This window comes from Caretta caretta, chromosome 4 (genome assembly GCF_965140235.1).
Source record: "Caretta caretta isolate rCarCar2 chromosome 4, rCarCar1.hap1, whole genome shotgun sequence".
In the NCBI taxonomy this organism is placed as follows: domain Eukaryota; kingdom Metazoa; phylum Chordata; order Testudines; family Cheloniidae; genus Caretta; species Caretta caretta.
In genome coordinates this window covers 126854542-126872133 of record NC_134209.1, presented here as the reverse complement: position 1 = coordinate 126872133, position 17592 = coordinate 126854542, and the positions used below count along the sequence as shown (strand labels likewise).

Sequence of the window (17592 nt, the reverse complement as noted above, 5' to 3'; positions counted from 1 at the left end):
TATAATTATAGCAAATATTTGACTTTCAAACAAACATCCTTTTGCTCTCTCAGAAATCAGCAGCAGCAGTTAACATGATGGTTCACAATTAATAAGGACCCAGGAGAAAATCCCACAACAATCTTCTTTTCATCTGCATATTTATGAAATTTTATCAATTATTCATGAACTGTTTACTACTGGGAGTGGTGAATATAACAATAGTCTCTGCTGGAGAAGCAGTCAGTCTTTTCTAAAATGTTACAAAGCAGCATAACTTAATCCTAACACTGCTATAAGGAAATTGAGGGACATTTTTAGGGCTTGATTGTTCTGTATGAAACTACTGTTTTCTATTAAACAAACTACAATTTTCCTAATTGGTCAACCCCTCACGCCCTCCCTTCAGAAACCTAGACATACAGCCATAGTGTGATTCATCATGCAATTCCCCAGAGATACAAAAATCTTACAGAAATCTCTGATGCAGCAGTTACCTAGCAGCACTACCTAGCAACCCTGTAGTTTGAGATTAATCCCAGAGAGGTAATTGTAAAGTCATATCTAAAAGACATTTTGTTTCAAGTATGCTTCTAACTGCTCAGCCGTACAAATTAGAAATGACTGCACAACAATATTACAAGCAATGTACTTGCTGCTCAGAGAGGTCTTCTTTGCTCAGCTCTCTCTCAACACAGGCACAAAGACTCCAGTTCCACTGTTGGCTATATGCATATAGCTGTCACTGAAATCAAAGCAAGCTATCTGTACCCTTCTGAGGGCAGCTTTTGGCCTAAAGAACTTTCAGAATCATTGTTCATGCATGGTTGCTGTGTTCTATTCTGCATGCTAAAGAGTATGTTCTTCTCTTGATGTGCCCACAAAACTCCCATTAACACCAATGGGAGTTACACATGTGCACTGGGAAAAGAATATGGTTCTTTATTTCAGCCCAGCATTCTATCTCCAAACTAAACCTTAAACCTTCTAGCCATGTTTTAGTCTGTGCACTTTAAACTGCCATCACACACAAAATATTTTAAAGATGTTTTCTGAGTGAACTTAATGCCTGTGCAAGGTGCCAGACAGACAGGAAATTGAAGTTTGACAGAACAGGTACAGAAGCTTGCCTTGTTGCTGACATTTCAACACTTTGCCTTGCTAATATGGCTTGAGGAACCCTATCCTGGGGCGGAGGAATGATTCAAGTCTTTTCATCCGGTAAGTCCTTTGTCTCTGTCAGACTACCTACAAAGGGAGTTATTGTGATGTGGACACATTTTCACCAAGGAATGGACTTAGACCACCCACTTTCACTGAACAGGCATCAGATGGTAAGAGTTTTCATACATCACCATACTAGGGGATAAATTTGAACTAGTAACAGAGCTGTTCGCCACCATCTTACTAATTCCCTGAGCCACCAAATCAGTGCATTCAAATTCACCGACCATCACAAGGAATAACATTGGGGAAAAGACTGCTCCTTTAACAGAATGTGTTTGATACGGTAAAAAAAAATAAGCAAAAAAGAAAGTGGATGCCTGTACAGTACTTCTCCCCTAAAGCTAATGGGAGTATTAGTCACATAATGGGAGTTACATGCCCGTAAGATACTCGCCACTTAATCATGCTGAACTTCCACGGACAAACTTCAATGGGATTTTTGTCAAAGTAAGGAGTGAAGTACCTGGATGTAAGGATTGCAAGAGTTGGTCCTAATTACTAATGCTGAGATACTGTAGTTGCACTCAATTTTTAAAAAATTTTCTGCCATATCTTAGTTCTTTAAATCAAGTTTTCTTTGACTATAGTTGGTAATTGATTGAGTGTAGTTCTGTAACAGCAACTGAGTTATTAACAGCATAGATAGCCTTGCTTACCTTAAATCTTTCCGAAACTCCTTCAGTTATGCTGATTGTGAATTCAGCTATTTTGGGGGTACGAAATTTTCCTTTCTTGCGATCAGGTTCATATTCTGTTTTCGTTTTGACCACAACCTTATCAAAAACATCAACAAAAAAGCGATTGATTACTAATTAGATCTGCACACCCTAAGGCTTATTTCCCCAAAACACCTAGCTTTGCACTAGACATGGGACTATTCTTGGTCATAGCTTTACATATGAAATAATGTAAATTTCCCAATGCAATTAAAAGGATACCATTGTCACATTCTGGGGTGGAATCTGGACTGGTGAGGAGTTGTCACCACCTGCCCTGTAAGCTTGGGTGCCTCACAATGCTTTCCTGTTGTAACTTCCAACCTGGGCTGCTCATAACTAGCTTACCAACATGCAGATCACACCCTGATTGTCTGTGTGCTAGACAGCCCTGACCCCAGCAGCCTGTCAACAGCCTAACTCTGGCTTTCATCAGTCTGGGTTACTACTTGCAGTGTGACTCCAGCACACTCCCAGTCCCAAGTTTTCCCAAAACTGTGTGCTCTGCAATGCCCAGCTCTGTCCTGGAAAGTTCAGAGAAATAATATTGTTTGTTTATTCCTCTAAAGACACAAAACATCACAGCTTATTAAGCTAACCAGGGTAAATACACACTTCCCTGTAAAACACAGCACTGAGTAAAAATGAAAAAAATTAACAAAATAAACATAGGTTAAGTGAGTTCAAGTATAAGTAAAACAAAACTAAAGCCTAAAACTTAATCTAACAAGATACAGGCTTTATTCAAGATAGTTCCTCTCACCAGCAGGGGTGCTGGAACAAATTTTTATAGTGGGAATGCTGAGAGACATTGAACCAAACTGTAAACTCGGTATATAATGGAAGCCATGGGTTGCTGCAGCACCCCCCGCACACCTATTCCCAGCACCTATGCTAACCAGGTCATTCTTCAAGTCATGGCTGACTTTCCCTCAGTCAGGACCTTCCACAAAAATACAAGGGACTGGCTTCCCTTGTCTTATTAGATGAAAGATCTTTGCCTAAGCAGGTTTCTCACCTATATTCAGTTCCAAACCCCTCCCCTGCATCTTGGTTTTAAGGCCCATCTTTCTCAGCTTGCAAGAACTCTGGCCTCTTGTGTCAGTCTAGTGGTGGATGCCAAAGATGGCTTCCATCTTTACTTTTATTTTCCAAAGTCCAATGAACTTGTTTCAAGAGGAAGGATGACCTCATACTGTTCTTCTCTTCCTGTGGGCTTCCCATCCCCTAGGTGATTTCTATGTAAATGGGATTTCTATTGTTTGATTCCACCATGCCTAATTTACATAGGGACAAGTGGACAGCTGTGACAGTCCCTCCTATCTGGGCATGCATTCATAAAAGATCTTACATGATGCATTAATATTGCATTCAATTTGTTGATTCAATTGCTTATCACTTGAGGTACAGCTCCCTTGTCTTTATAGGCCAGTTTGAAATGGATTCTTCTGAAAAGTAATACCCAGACCAAGCTTCTCTCTCTTGCTGGGTGTAGTAGACACCATCCTGTCTTCTCTCCCACTTGTTAGTGTGTTTTCCTCCACCTCTTGTTAGCTTGATGGGCCTGTTTACATGTAAATTGATGGAAACACAAACTCCTTTGTTCAGGATACACCCGTTTAACAACTCCCCAACACACCTGGTTTACACACACTGTTATAATTGCAGCATAGATTCATAATTCTTAATACCCATTGCATACATACATCATACAAGAATATTAATGAGTGAGTTATTAGTTTTCAAATGATACCTCATACGGCATATTTTGTGCCAAGATTTTTACAATACTGTAGTGTGTAAATGCAGGGGTGCTTTGGGTCACAACCACCAAGTAATTTTTTGAATTCATTTTATCTACTTTCACTGGCATCAGACACACTAGTGATGATAACTAATTCTTCCTATTACATATCATTCCCTCATGGAGGACATTAAAATATCCTTCCTATCAATTTTACCCTTTTTCAACTAGCAAATACTGATGAATTTCCCTTCCATGTGTTTTTGAGGAAGCTGAAGGGAGCATATAATTAGAAGACTATTCCACAAATGATTGGTTTTGTTTAAACGCTGAATTGCTATGTTGCTACATTTTATTTGTGCATAGGGGTGTAGGTGCATGTGAGCCCATCAGAAATGCAATTGGTTAGTTCAATCCACTATTGGTCAAGATCAAATATGATGTGGTGCTGATTTGTTTCCCCATTCCTTTAGTATATTTTAAGAGCAAATATAACTGCACCTGTATTGCCCTTGCTGGACCAGTGAGGGGAATCTACTCTCAGGCTTTCAGCTTCCCAGCTGTTGTCCTTCTGGGTGACGATCCACATCTCTCTCCCTTCTGACTGGGGTATTTCCAGGCAGCACAGTTCTCTGCCTTCACTGTTTCAGAGTAACAGCTGTGTTAGTCTGTATTCGCAAAAAGAAAGGGAGTACTTGTGGCACCTTAGAGACTAACCAATTTATTTGAGCATAAGATTTCGTGTAGCTCACGAAATCTTATGCTCAAATAAATTGGTTAGTCTCTAAGGTGCCACAAGTACTCCCTTTCTTTTTGCCTTCACTGTGTTACTCCCAGCACAGACAGGTTGCCCAAGGACACCTACTTGCTTTCTTTTCAGAGACTGTTACCAGGCGTAATTGCTACCATTATAAGATACCACACAACACTTCCTATGCACGCTTATGTTATTCTTAAGGTAAAAAAGCACTACGAAGAAAATATACTAAAAAACAATAAAAGTACCTATACACATTTTAATAAGCTTACTAGAAATCACCCTAACATGGAGTCTGTCAGGAGCAGTCCTTCAACCCCTCACCCAAGGGGATTCCTTCTGGTTACAAGCTCATCACAGCTTCAGCTCAGAACAAGCACCCAGTCTTATGGGGCCTCATTAGGCCCAGTCCTTCCAATCCTTCCCAAAGGATTGGGGCCCGCTCTGGACCAGGGCCCTGTCCGTTTACTGGATCAGGAAGAAGGTCAAGAGCCAGTTTAAAACCATGCTGTTTATCCCAAAATTCTTCCTTTGTTTGTTGGTCCCTGGAAAATCCAGTTTGAGCTAGTATCTGTGCACCTTTCTGGGGAGGAGGCTGGGGAAGTGGGTTTCAAAGGTCTGAAAACAGAGGCAGTACATTAGCCTCCCCCTCCTTACTAGAGAAGATACACAACAACACATACACAATTGCATTTTTAGTACAATGTACTCCAAAGATATTAACCCAAATTCAATACGATTTAGCTTAATTCAATAAAGTTGATCTTAATTCCATAAGGTTTGTTCAGGATAGTCAGTCTGTCACAGTGGTCATCTCTATCAGCTTCAGGGGAATTCAACTAGTGAGGTTTGAAACCAGAGATTGACTGGATCAGATAGTCAATTAAGAGGTCAGTTTAAAAAAATAAAAATAAAATCGAGCGGATGACAACATAGTAACAATAGCAGTATTCTTCCACAGTAGCATTCTGGGACTGAAAGAAGTGTAGGTCCATCCACCCACCCACCTATCTACATACTGTGTTTTGCATCTATGCTGTGATATTGTTCAAGTGTCAGGCTAACTTTTAAAAAAAATATTTACCTATGGTAGTAACTGCACACAGGCCTTCTCTGTAAAGAGACTCCTGAAATCCCATAAGGCCCTAAAAGCCCCATCAAACAATTCCATCTCATCATCATATCCTTAAAATATTCCATACCTCAGTTATGTCCCTATTAATCTCTTGTATTCTAGTGAATAGAAATCTAGATTCCTTTATTCCTTCACAAAGTTATAGTGCATCATCTTCTACAACTTTTTCCAATACCGTCTCTATAGCATCGCATTCAAAACTGGGCACAATCCTCCCTTTGCCTCCCAAAGCCTTAATGATCTGTTCCATATTTTGTCATCTTCCAAAGATTATAACTCTGTATCCTTTTTGGTTTTAGGGCCCAGTACTGTCATTAGATGAAACCCACTGATGTCAGTGGGAACTATACACCTCTGAAAGCAGAACTGTGACACTTAAGCCAGACACTAAACCAAAAGCTTTGGGTTTGCCTACTTTCTCAGCCAGCTCCTTCTCTGAAACATGATGGTTTGGGCCCAATTCCACAAAACATACACAATATCTTTAGAATATTACATAGATGTGCTTAGTTTTGGAAACTAGTTTCCAAACATCCTATCTTCATTTTGATTATAATTATGTTCAGTGGCATCATGGGAGTTCATTGGTTTTGGGATTTTTCCCCCCCCACCTACCCCCCTTTCATCATATTGCATAATTGCAGGCATTCAAAAAAAATCACATCCAACTGACAGTGATCATAGTTGTAGCTGCCTGGTTATATAATGTTTTCTTTTGTTTAATATAACCAAAAGTATACTTAAATCAATTCAGCCTTTAATTTAGAAACTGTCAAAAACATCAAATTCTTAGCATTAGTCACTACTCTTCATGAAGGTTTTATGCTTCACTGCAACACCAGAGCTTTGTAACTGCATAAGCTTGGATATGTGAAATATGTACTTACATTTATTACACAAGACTACACTGCTACTTCAGAATTTGATTTCTGTCAATCCTTTCTACTACTGGCATCTTTAATATGAGCTCTATTAAAAAATAAAAAACATTTAAGTCTGTATCAGTGGTCTACGAACTAAGAAGCATCTTACCTGGCTGGGCACAAAAGGGACCCATTGAGGCCTGTAAAATACTCTTCTACTCGTTGTAAATGATTGCACAAAGGAACCACCACACACACACAGATGAGCAGTGGGGAAAGAAGAAATGCTAACCAAATGTTTGAGTCCTCTGTTCGGGTCCATAACTTGCCCTTGGTTCTGCTCACACAACTCCTGTTATCTGCAGTGGGAGTTCTGCCCAGTGCTACTTGACCACGTACTAATCAAAGAACAACTTCCAGTAATGACAAACTTAGTACAGCTCTTACTGGATTAACCACAGTGGCTCCATTTTCATTAATCTGCTGCCTGTGGACTACAGGGGTTCCTGGTTCAAGGCTCTGCTTAGCAGCTGAGTAATATAACATGCACACTCAGCAAGTTTGGCCTCTGGATGCAGGACCCTGCTAACTGGTTGTCTGCTCACCAACTGGCAGACACAGTCAGCCACAACAACAGTTTTAAAGCGTTTGGGTCCAATTCTGCCCTCAGCACAGGAATTACATACATGTAACTGAGGGCAGAAACAGGCTCTCAGGCTTTGAAGCCAATGTTATGGGCTAATCCCATCTAAAGTGCCTGCCAAGTGGTGACCACATACTATACAGAAATGTCAATGGAAGTTACACCCATGTAATGGAGGGTATAAATAGACCCTTATTGTCACCATACATGAACGTTTAGACAATTTTACAGATATTCTTTATCTCTAGGGTAAGAGCACATGAGATTTTCAAGATATGCAACCTATACCTACCATTTATCTAAGAAAAGAACTAAGCCTTCAAAGATTATGAAGCAAAAACTCACCATGAAATTTGTTACCATATGTATTTAGTGACCATTTCCAGTTCAAGTTTATGGCTGCTTATATTATTTTTCAGAAGGTATCAACACCAGAGACCAGTAAGCTTTTAACTTATACAAACGGAAGAATGTTTGAAAAAAAAAAACACAAAACACAAAACTGTTTTCTTGTATCTGTTCCATTATGTCCCATAACTGATAATTATTATCAGATTATTTGTGTGGGGAATGAAAAAATGTCTTGAGGTTTCTGCATTTGCCCTTCTGCATCAAAGTTTGAATAATCAGGCTTTGCATAAGGGACCACTAGCAGCGGTCAGGGAGGTGAAATACAAGCCTCTCCCCCAAGTGGGCAGGATAGGGGGTGGCAGTACAACCTTTCTTTGATCCACACTCCAGCCTATGGGCTGGAACAGCAGATACTAATCCACACACCCTATTCAGGAGTTTTGGACCACAGAATCTGTTAATTATGCATCTAGTAGCCCAGCCACTATCCTATCCACAGCTTCCCCTTTCCAGTTGGCTTATCAGCATGGAGCCCCTTCTGAGACACACAAATGGTGTGGAAGTTCCCTGTGTGGCTGTCCTGCCTGAGCCCACCCTGTGGAGTTCTAAAGCAATGCTTCCACACTTTGGGAGGTCTTACAGCCAGCAGGATACATTTCACCCCCAATGAATTTTCACAGCTGCCTTACAGATTCTGAAGATAAGGACATACAATGAAAAGAATGACAACATATCACAGACAAGCTTGCAAAATACTACACCGTATCCCCAAAGCAACAAAGAAATCTAAGGTTTCAGAGGAACAGCCGTGTTAGTCTGTATTCGCAAAAAGAAAAGGAGTACTTGTGGCACCTTAGAGACTAACCAATTTATTTGAGCATGAGCTTTCGTGAGCTACAGCTCACTTCATCAGATGCATACCGTGGAAACTGCAGCAGACTTTATATATACACAGAGAATATGAAACAATACCTCCTCCTACCCCACTGTCCTGCTGGTAATAGCTTATCTAAAGTGATCAACAGGTGGGCCATTTCCAGCACAAATCCAGGTTTTCTCACCCTCCACCCCCCCACACAAATTCACTCTCCTGCTGGTGCTAGCCCATCCAAAGTGACAACTCTTTACATAATCAAGTCGGGCTATTTCCTGCATAAATCCAGGTTTTCTCACATCCCCCCCCCACCCCCATACACACACAAACTCACTCTCTTGCTGGTAATAGCTCATCTAAACTGACCACTCTCCAAGTTTAAATCCAAGTTAAACCAGAACATTGGGGGGGGGGGGGGGGTGGAAAAAACAAGAGGAAACAGGCTACCTTGCATAGGTCATTATGCAAGGTAGCCTGTTTCCTCTTGTTTTTTCCACCCCCCCCCCCCCCCGATGTTCTGGTTTAACTTGGATTTAAACTTGGAGAGTGGTCAGTTTAGATGAGCTATTACCAGCAAGAGAGTGAGTTTGTGTGTGTATGGGGGTGGGGGGGGGATGTGAGAAAACCTGGATTTATGCAGGAAATAGCCCGACTTGATTATGTAAAGAGTTGTCACTTTGGATGGGCTAGCACCAGCAGGAGAGTGAATTTGTGTGGGGGGGTGGAGGGTGAGAAAACCTGGATTTGTGCTGGAAATGGCCCACCTGTTGATCACTTTAGATAAGCTATTACCAGCAGGACAGTGGGGTAGGAGGAGGTATTGTTTCATATTCTCTGTGTATATATAAAGTCTGCTGCAGTTTCCACGGTATGCATCTGATGAAGTGAGCTGTAGCTCACGAAAGCTCATGCTCAAATAAATTGGTTAGTCTCTAAGGTGCCACAAGTACTCCTTTTCTTTTTTTAAAGAAATCTAAAAGTACTTATCACTGATTTTTTCAGTACCATCTAACCCTATAATATGTGTTTTAATGATAACTAATGGCATTTAAATGAAAAAAAAAATCACTTTTACTGAAATGTTTATGATGATCATTGGCTTAATTATTTATTTTTTTCTCAAGAAGAAATAGCCACTCCTTAAAATGCCCTCTAATAAATGGAGTTTTCTAAATGGCTTATTACACAAATGATTCTCCTGTTGTTTGAGAGAGATTGGGTGTGATTCTCTGTGGTGGAAACTGTAGCCTACTGTACCTTATCAGGAGGCGGGAACTGTAGCTGATTGACATCCAGGGGTGTGATCAAGGGGATAGTGTCAAATCCATCCTCCAAAAGGGGCTGCTTTGTGCTCTTCTCACTGAAATTATTCCCTAGTTTCACCATCCTTCCTGGATTAAAAAAATTTAAAAAAAAAGTCCTACAAGTACACACACATAAAAATGATAACCTTAACACAGTGATAGGTCTTAAACTCATATTGCACCAAAAATATGCCCCAAACACACAAATCCTAAAACACGTTTTTGTTTTGTTTTTTTCCCCTCAGGGAAAATTTCTTCTGTTGATCTCAAGTGATCTAATTCCACTTTTTTACATTGCTATTACTTTCTGAATTGTCATTAGGAAGGCATAAGCTATAATTGTGTCACAGTTTGGGAGGAGGTGGAGGTTGGGTTTTTTTTTTTTTTTTGGTTTTTTGTTTTTTAAACAGAAGACTAATTAAAACTCTGTATTCCTTCCCAGTCCAAGGGCGAATGGCATCCTCTCCAGAGCGCTTTCTGGAAGCCCTGAATAACATCAAGTGGAAATGCAACATCCTTCTATGTAGTTTATCCATCCATCCCCGCAGTCCCCTCCATCCACACAGCCCCTTTCACCGCATCTCTCCATCGACACAGCTTTCCCCCCCACGTCCATCAATCCATTTCCACAGTCCCCATCTCTGCATCTCTCTCTGCCCAGCGACATCGCCCCCCTCTCCGCATCCATCCCTTCTCGGCTGACTCTGAACGTGCCCATCTCCAGGAGAGGGGGGCGAGAGAGCAGAGCGCAACGAGAAGCCCTCCAGCGTCCTTCCCCACCACGAGATGCTGGGCATGAAGCTCTCCTCCCCTCTCCCAAATAGCCGCAGCCGAAAGAGTCGCTACCTACGGGAAAGAACAGGCTTGGACTTACCCCACCTACTCCTCTGCCTTTTCCCTTTGTGCGGGGCCGGTGGGTGGGTGGGTGCAAGGCAGGGGATGCTCCAAGCCCTTCTGTTTCAGCTCTCGGAAATGGCGGAGCTGCTGGGACGGCTCTCCGGAGCGGCTTGGGGCGGGGGGGCGGGAAAGGATCGATCGGGGATGGGTTGCCTTGAGGTGAATGGGCTTGTGCGCGTTGCTAGCAGCAGCAGCGCCTCCGCCGTGACGCATCCGCCGCGTGTCTTAGGGCAGATCCGAGCAGCAGCACAAAGGGGCCCCGGGGGAGGCGCGCTACCAGCTCCCCCTGCGCCGGCCACTGGTGCAGCTGGAGGGGGGATGCAAGGCTCCCTCTGCAGCAGCGCTACAAAGGGGCGTGGGGGGCGCAGTCCCCCGGCAAGGTCCTGGGGCGGCGGCGCGAAGCGGCTGGGGGGGGGGGTGCATTGCTCCCGCCAGGGTAGCCGTGGCATGGAGCAGCGGAGGCGCGTCGCTCTTCCCTCCTCGTCGAGGTCAGCGCCCGGCGGTACAAGCGGGCTGGGAGGGGACAGTGACCTCGTGAGGCAGCCGTACCAGCGGGGGGTTGCGCGGCACAAGTATGGGGGTGGGCTGGGGGCGTCGCTGCCCCCAGGCTCCCGGTGGAGCTGCAGGTCCCTCCCCGCGCCTCTGGCAGGAGGCGCGGTGCAAAGGGGCTGGGTGGGGCTGGGGGCTTTGTTCCTGCGGCGCGAGCGCTCGTCGCTCTCTCCCGGGGGCAGCGGCGCTCGGCGGGGGCCGAGAAGGGGGCGTGCGGCGCTCCCCGAGCCTGCCCCCTTCTAGACGGCGATGTTGCGGAGCCGCGTTATGGCCGGGGAGCACAGGGAGGGTCGCGTCGGCGCCCCCTCTCTTTCCAGTCTGCTGACTCAGCCCCTTAGCACGGAGAAGCCCGCCTCCCTCCCCCCGGGGCTCGCACCTGTGAGCCGCTGCCTCCGAACACACCCCTGGAGCCAGGCGCCCGCGCTGCTCGCTCCTCGCCTTAGACGGGGGTTGGTGAAAGGGGGTCCAAAACGCTGCAATCCACAACGAAGAAGGAAAATCTGCGCTAAATAAGCCGCCCGGTGCGCCCTGCTCGCTGGTGCAGCCAATCTATCATTTTAATTGCATTGTTTTCCTGGGCCCTGGTAATTGGGAGGACGCGATCCGTTATTCGGCTTTCCTGGCGCTGCTTGCTTTGCTGCTGATGGACTAGGCATAAGTATTTCAGCACCTGCACAACCTCCTCAATGTCAGAGCCAAGTCAAAAAGCGAGAGGAGGCCCCAGGGAGGGGAGGCAGCCCAAGGCAATGGGCCAGCTTATAACGCTCAAGCTGCCTGATGAGTATGGGTAGGAGATTTTAGGATTTTTGTGCTTCATCATTTGGACAGTTAACTTTGCCCTTAAGTATTTTCCCCCATCCCCAACTGGAAGACAGATCTGCCGTTCACATTAGTAAAACACAGGAAGGTCAAAACAAACAGAAAACTAACTCTTGTACTGAAGTCCTTGGCACTCCAAGACAGACACAGATCACAAAGCCCAAGCAAGAGGCCATTTTGGGTGGGGAAATGTGTTTCAGGTGCACTCTCCTTCTGTCTTCTGTAACCCCAGGCAACCAGTGTGCACTGCTTGTAATCTTGCAGGTGCAGCACCTTGCGGAAAGCAAATGTAGGCATCCTGAGGAATACTGATTTATATATTATGAAGTCACTGAGGGGATGGAGAGGATAGAACAAGGTTGCTTAGCCAAGATCCACTGACAAAAATCAAAGTCCACCCTCCAAAACAAGACACTGCTCACAATTGATCTTTATAATATGATCATCCCTCTCCTTGTGTGCTTGCTTTATGCTGTAGGTTTACACTCATTTCATATGGTGAAGATTTCCTTTGTCACCATAACGGCTAGAGACTAGTTACATGCCTAACTCCCATTGATTTCAGTATCTTTGAGGATCTGGACCTAAGGGTTTATCTATATTTGGGAGTCGGCCATCAGTCCCCAGAAATGGAGATAATAATATGTTGTGAGGATAAATACAAGACGCTTTGAGATCTACTGATGAAAAGTGCTATATGAGAGCTGGGTATCATTACCATTCAAGTGCCAACAAGGAAAGCTGCTATTTGTGAGTTTACCAAGGGTAAGTTCAAGTGGTAAAATCAGTTATTCACCATTGGTAGCTGAGTTGAAGCTACTCCCAAATATGAACAAGACCTTAATTTTAAATGAAAGCTGCTATTTTTATTCAAGGTGGTGGCTGCATATTCACACTGGTGGGATACATGCTATTGCTTCCACTGTGCTGTTGAAATTCAAGAACCTCCTGGAAAGCACTACCTATTAGGGGCATACACGCCTGCTTTTGTGGCATCAGTAGTTTGTCCCAGTACGTCCCTTGGCCCGTGCCATTTCCAGCAGCTCCCATTGGCCTGCAGCAGTGAACCGCGGCCACTGGGAGCCGCGATCGGCCAAAACTGCGGATGCAGCAAGTAAACAAACCGGCCTGGCCTGCCAAGAGCTTTCCCTGCACAAGCGGCGAAACAAGTTTGGGAACCACCAGTTTAGAGCTAATGTTAATAAAGAACTATGTGGTCTCCACTACCCAAAATTTCTTCTTTTTCACAGCTAGCTGCCTTTGCCCAGAACAAGTTCACATTTTTAAATTCTATAAATCCCCTAATTTTTATTGTTTAGTGGCATTAGAGTTAGTAATGTTAGGTGTGTAATGGTGCAAAAGACTTGGGGTGCGATTTTTATAAATGCTCAGCATTGGCCTACCTCCCCTCTTGACTTCAAAGGGAAGCATTGCTAGGCTAGTGTTGAACGCTTATGAAAATCCAACTCTTCGTTTTCATTTGGGCCAGGGCTCTTGGACCACTTCCGTCATGGCCAAACAATCAATTTGTAAGTACCTGGAGGATGATAGGATTATAAGGAACAGCTGGCATGGATTTGTCAAGAACAAATCATGCGCAGACTGACCTAATTTTCTTCTTTGGTAGGGTTGCTGGCCTAGTGGACAGGGGGAAGCGGTAGATCTGATATTGATTTTAATAAGGTTTTAGACACAGTCCCACATAAGATTCTCATAAGCAAGCTAGGGAAATGTGATCTAAAACTGTTCTTCTCAACCAGGGGTTCATGTAGAGGTCTTCCAGGGGGTACATCAACCGATAAAAAGCATTAAGTCAGTACAAACTAAAATTTCATACAGAGAATAACTTGTTTATACTGCTCTATATTCTATACACTGAAATGTAAGCACAATATTTATATGCTAAAAATGAGAACATAAAAGTAATTTTTCAGTAATAGTGTGCTGTGACACTTTTGTATTATGTCTGATTTCGTAAGCAAGTAGTATTTAAGTGAGGTGAAACTTGAGGGTACGCAAGACAAATCAGACTTCTGAAAGGGGTATTGTAGTCTGGAAAGGTTGAGAGCCACTGGTCTAAAAAAAATTACTATAAGGCGAGGGCAAAACGGGTTGAAAAACTGTTCTCAAATAGCAGTTACCAGTGATTCGCTGTCAAACTGAGAGGCGTATCTATTGGGGTACTGCAGGGATCAGTCCAAGGTCCAGTACTATTCAATATTTTCATTAATGACTTGGATAATGGAGTGGAGAGTATGCTTATAAAATTTGTGGATGACATCAAGCTGGGGGGAGTTGCAAGCACTTTGTAGGAAAGGATTAAAATTCAAAACATCCTTGACTAACTGGAGAATTGGTCTGAATTCAGCTAGATGAAATTCAACAAAGTGCAAAATCAGGGCCGTCTCTAGGAGAGTGCGGGGCCCAGGACATAGGTGCCGAGTTTCTATCTGCCGGGGGGTGCTCTGCCCAGGCCCCACCCCCACTCCACCCCTTCCCCAAAGCCCCAGCCCTGCCTCTTCCCTGCCTCGCCCAGTTCCGCCCCCGAGCGCGCTGCACCCTCGCTCCTGCCCCCCAGCAGCTCCAGACGCTGTAGGACCTGGGAGGAAGTGGGAGGCGCTGATTGGCAGGGCCAACCAGCGGGCAGGAGGTGCGGGAAGGAGGGGAAGGTTGGTAGGGGGGCTCCTCCTTGCCCCCCCTCAGCCACCCATCTCACCTCCTTGCCCGCCTTCTCACGAAGCGCGGGACCCCAAAAAGTGCCGGGCTTGGGGCGGTCGCCCAGATTCACTGTACCCTAGGGATGGCTCTGTGCAAAATACTTCACTTAGGAAGGAAAAATCAAATGCACAACTACAAAATGGGGAATAACTGGTGAGGTGGCAGTACTGCTGAAAAGGATCTGGAGTTTATAGTGGATCACAAATTGAATAAGTGTCAACGATGTGATGCAGCTGCAAAAAAAGGCTAATATTCTGGGGTATATTAACAGGATTGTCATATGTAAGACATGGGAAGTAATTGTCCTGCTGTAGTCGGCACTGGTGAGGCCTCAGCTGGTAAACTGTGTTCAGTTCTGGGCACCACACTTTGGGAAAAATGTCAATAAACTGGAGAGAGTCCAGCGATGAGCAACAAAAATTATAAAAGGTTTAGAAAAGCTGACCTATGAGGAAAGGTTAAAAACAAACAACCCATACGCATGTATAGTCTTCCGAAAAGAAGACTGAGGGGGGACCTGATCACAGTCTTCAAATATGTTAAGGGCTGCTGTAAAGAGGACTGTGATCAATTGTTCTCCATGTCCTCTGAAAGTTGGACAAGAAGTAATGGACTTAATCTTCAGCAAGGGAGATTTAGGTTAGGTATTAAGAAAAACGTTCTAACGATAAGGAAGTTAAGCTCTGGAATAGTCTTCCAAGGGAGGTTGTGAAATCCCCATCATTGGAGGTTTTTAAAAACAGCTTGGACAAACACCTGTCAGCGGTGATATAGGTTTACTTGATCCTGCCACAGTGCAATGGGGTGGACTTGATGACTTCTCAAGGTCCCTTCTAGCCCTACTTTTCTGTGATTCTGTGTTTTGCCCCTCCACATTCCCAGAAGTAGACACATACATCTCAGGATTCCCATTTCACAGATGGCTACTCCCAGTGTGGAGCCTACCCTCCTTGAGCCCACACTAATAGACAACAGAGGCTCTATACCTTCCTCTTCTAGGAGGCCATCCTAGTCTATGGATCCAGCGTCAGAGTTAGCTGTCTGTTCCCATGAAGGGACAGTAGGCTGCCTTTGGCTGCAAAGCCAAGCAAGTCATGGACAATCCCGGTGCTGAAAATAGCACTGGAGAGATCAGGACCCATGGCTGTATTGCTGTCTTCAATGGGCACTGAATCTATAGGTGAAATCCTGGTTCCAAAACTCCCATTGAAGTCAAAGGAGCCAGGATTTCACCCTTAATCTTTCGACTGAAAAACTAAGCAAATTTGACTTGGAAGTAATGAGAGAATATACTTGTAAGCCCACAATATCCTACTCCAAGAATCACCTTTAGAGCAATTTAAAGTGATAATACAAAGTATATTTTAATTCTTATTTTTGCTGTCTAAGGGCCAGCATGTAATTTTTTTTCCTGTCATGGTTTCCTTTTTTCTCTTTGGCAAATAATTGATTTACTTTTCCTTCTGTTTCTCAGAGAACACAAACCAAATGGATTTTCCTTCATTGCCTGTGTTGTTGTCATAAGCATAACTGATAACGTCAATGTCGTCAGCACAATTCTAGGAAATACAGTTCATTAGTTAACCTGCTGGGTATGTTGCCATCTTTTCAACAGTAAAAACAAAGCTGTTGGGAGACCAGCATTTACAATGGATATCAATTGCCTATTAAAAGTTTCTTGGTGGAGTAGCAGATTCCAAAAATAGGTTTTTAGGATCCACAGGATACTTCTAAACCAGCATAGAGTATTTTTACGGTAAGTGAAATTTTGTGCCTAACCTGCTTGTCTATATCTCTTTCAATCACTGGGAGATCACGTCTGATCTTTGTTTTGGGGGGAAAAAAACCCTAAAAAAGTAGGTGTATCTCAGAGCACTACAACAGTAGCAGCATTTACCTTATACATTGTGCTATTTTCTTTGGCAATCTTGCATGTACAGAATATCCAGATCCGTGCTCCATGTTCTGACAAATATGGCCACTGTTCACGTCTTACCTCTAGCTAAGTATAGGTTTCCTGTGAGGTTTGTTCTGGTTCTCTAATCCAAGATGGGATTCTAATTATTTTTTTCTTTATAGGTCACTGGTCTAAGACTCAGGAGACACTCTCTATGCCTCCTTTTGCACCCTTTATCCGTCTGGTCTATATAGACTGTACGCTCTTTGAAGTGGGAACTGTCTCTCATTCTTCGTAGAGTGGAAAGTGCAGTGGGATCTGATCTGGGTTAGGGCTGCTGTGTGCTACCATAATACAAATATTAAATAAAAATAACTCAGAACAGTGACTAAGATTAAGTATCAAATTAATTTTAATTTGCTAAAACTGGACGTTCTAAATAACCTAGCCAACATATGCATTAGCAAGAGATACAATTAATATAATATATACTTGTATTCCTAATAATCTATTTGTGATTGATGGAATCCAAAATTATATATAGACCCACAATATTGTATGCCTGCAATACGTACAGTATTACAAGATGGGGCAGTTAGGGTTACAGCTTTGTTTGAACTGAAAAGCATATTACCATACTATTCCTCAGTCAAAAATTGTATGGCTGTTATATTACTAAGATGTATGCTACATGTTTAACAAAATGCTGTTTACATAATATATGAGGGGGAATTGCAATTCCCACTGAGCTGTGTTCTCCCACACAGTGGTGCAATGGATAAATAAGATGAATAATATTTCTACCATATAAGCAACATTTTACAATTTTTTCTTGGCTTTGTTAATAATCAAAAAATATTACCTATACTGTAGTGAAATCTGCCCTGACAAATGGAAATGATAGAGGAAGGACTTCTCTGAAGCAATGGCTATCGGAGTTGATTAATTAACTTTGGCAATGCTTGTATCCTAAGTCCGAGTTTATTGAATTGAACCAATGAATAAACCACAGGTGGGTGAGTGTAATCCAGTCATTGGTTTGTGGAGCCAAAGTCACACAGTGTGTCACAAATCCATATGATGCCCTCAAGTGCACTTGAGAATATACTATAGGGAACA

General features: G+C 43.4%; 1 protein-coding gene and 1 long non-coding RNA gene across 3 annotated transcripts in view; one reads left to right on the top strand and one right to left on the bottom strand.

Annotated features, from left to right (window-relative positions):
* The window catches only part of NSG1 (neuronal vesicle trafficking associated 1), a 30173-nt gene extending 18540 nt beyond the window's left edge, over positions 1-11633 (bottom strand). The window contains exons 1-3 of one of the 2 annotated variants that reach the window (XM_048848872.2): positions 11416-11633; positions 9547-9680; positions 1863-1979 (exon numbers count right to left, since the gene is read on the bottom strand). In XM_048848872.2, coding sequence (XP_048704829.1) covers positions 1863-1979; positions 9547-9675 — 246 coding nt within the window. In that variant the 5' untranslated portion in view covers positions 9676-9680; positions 11416-11633. Of the gene's footprint in view, positions 1-1862; positions 1980-9546; positions 9681-10467; positions 10876-11415 lie in introns of those variants that run through there. The other variant, XM_048848871.2, reaches the window with a different exon arrangement.
* LOC125636176 (uncharacterized) lies at positions 10904-17060 on the top strand. Its single transcript, XR_012668207.1, has 4 exons — positions 10904-10978; positions 12337-12623; positions 16051-16332; positions 16656-17060. It is a non-coding gene; the product is annotated as an uncharacterized LOC125636176 (long non-coding RNA).
* The last annotated feature ends 532 nt before the right edge of the window (positions 17061-17592 follow it).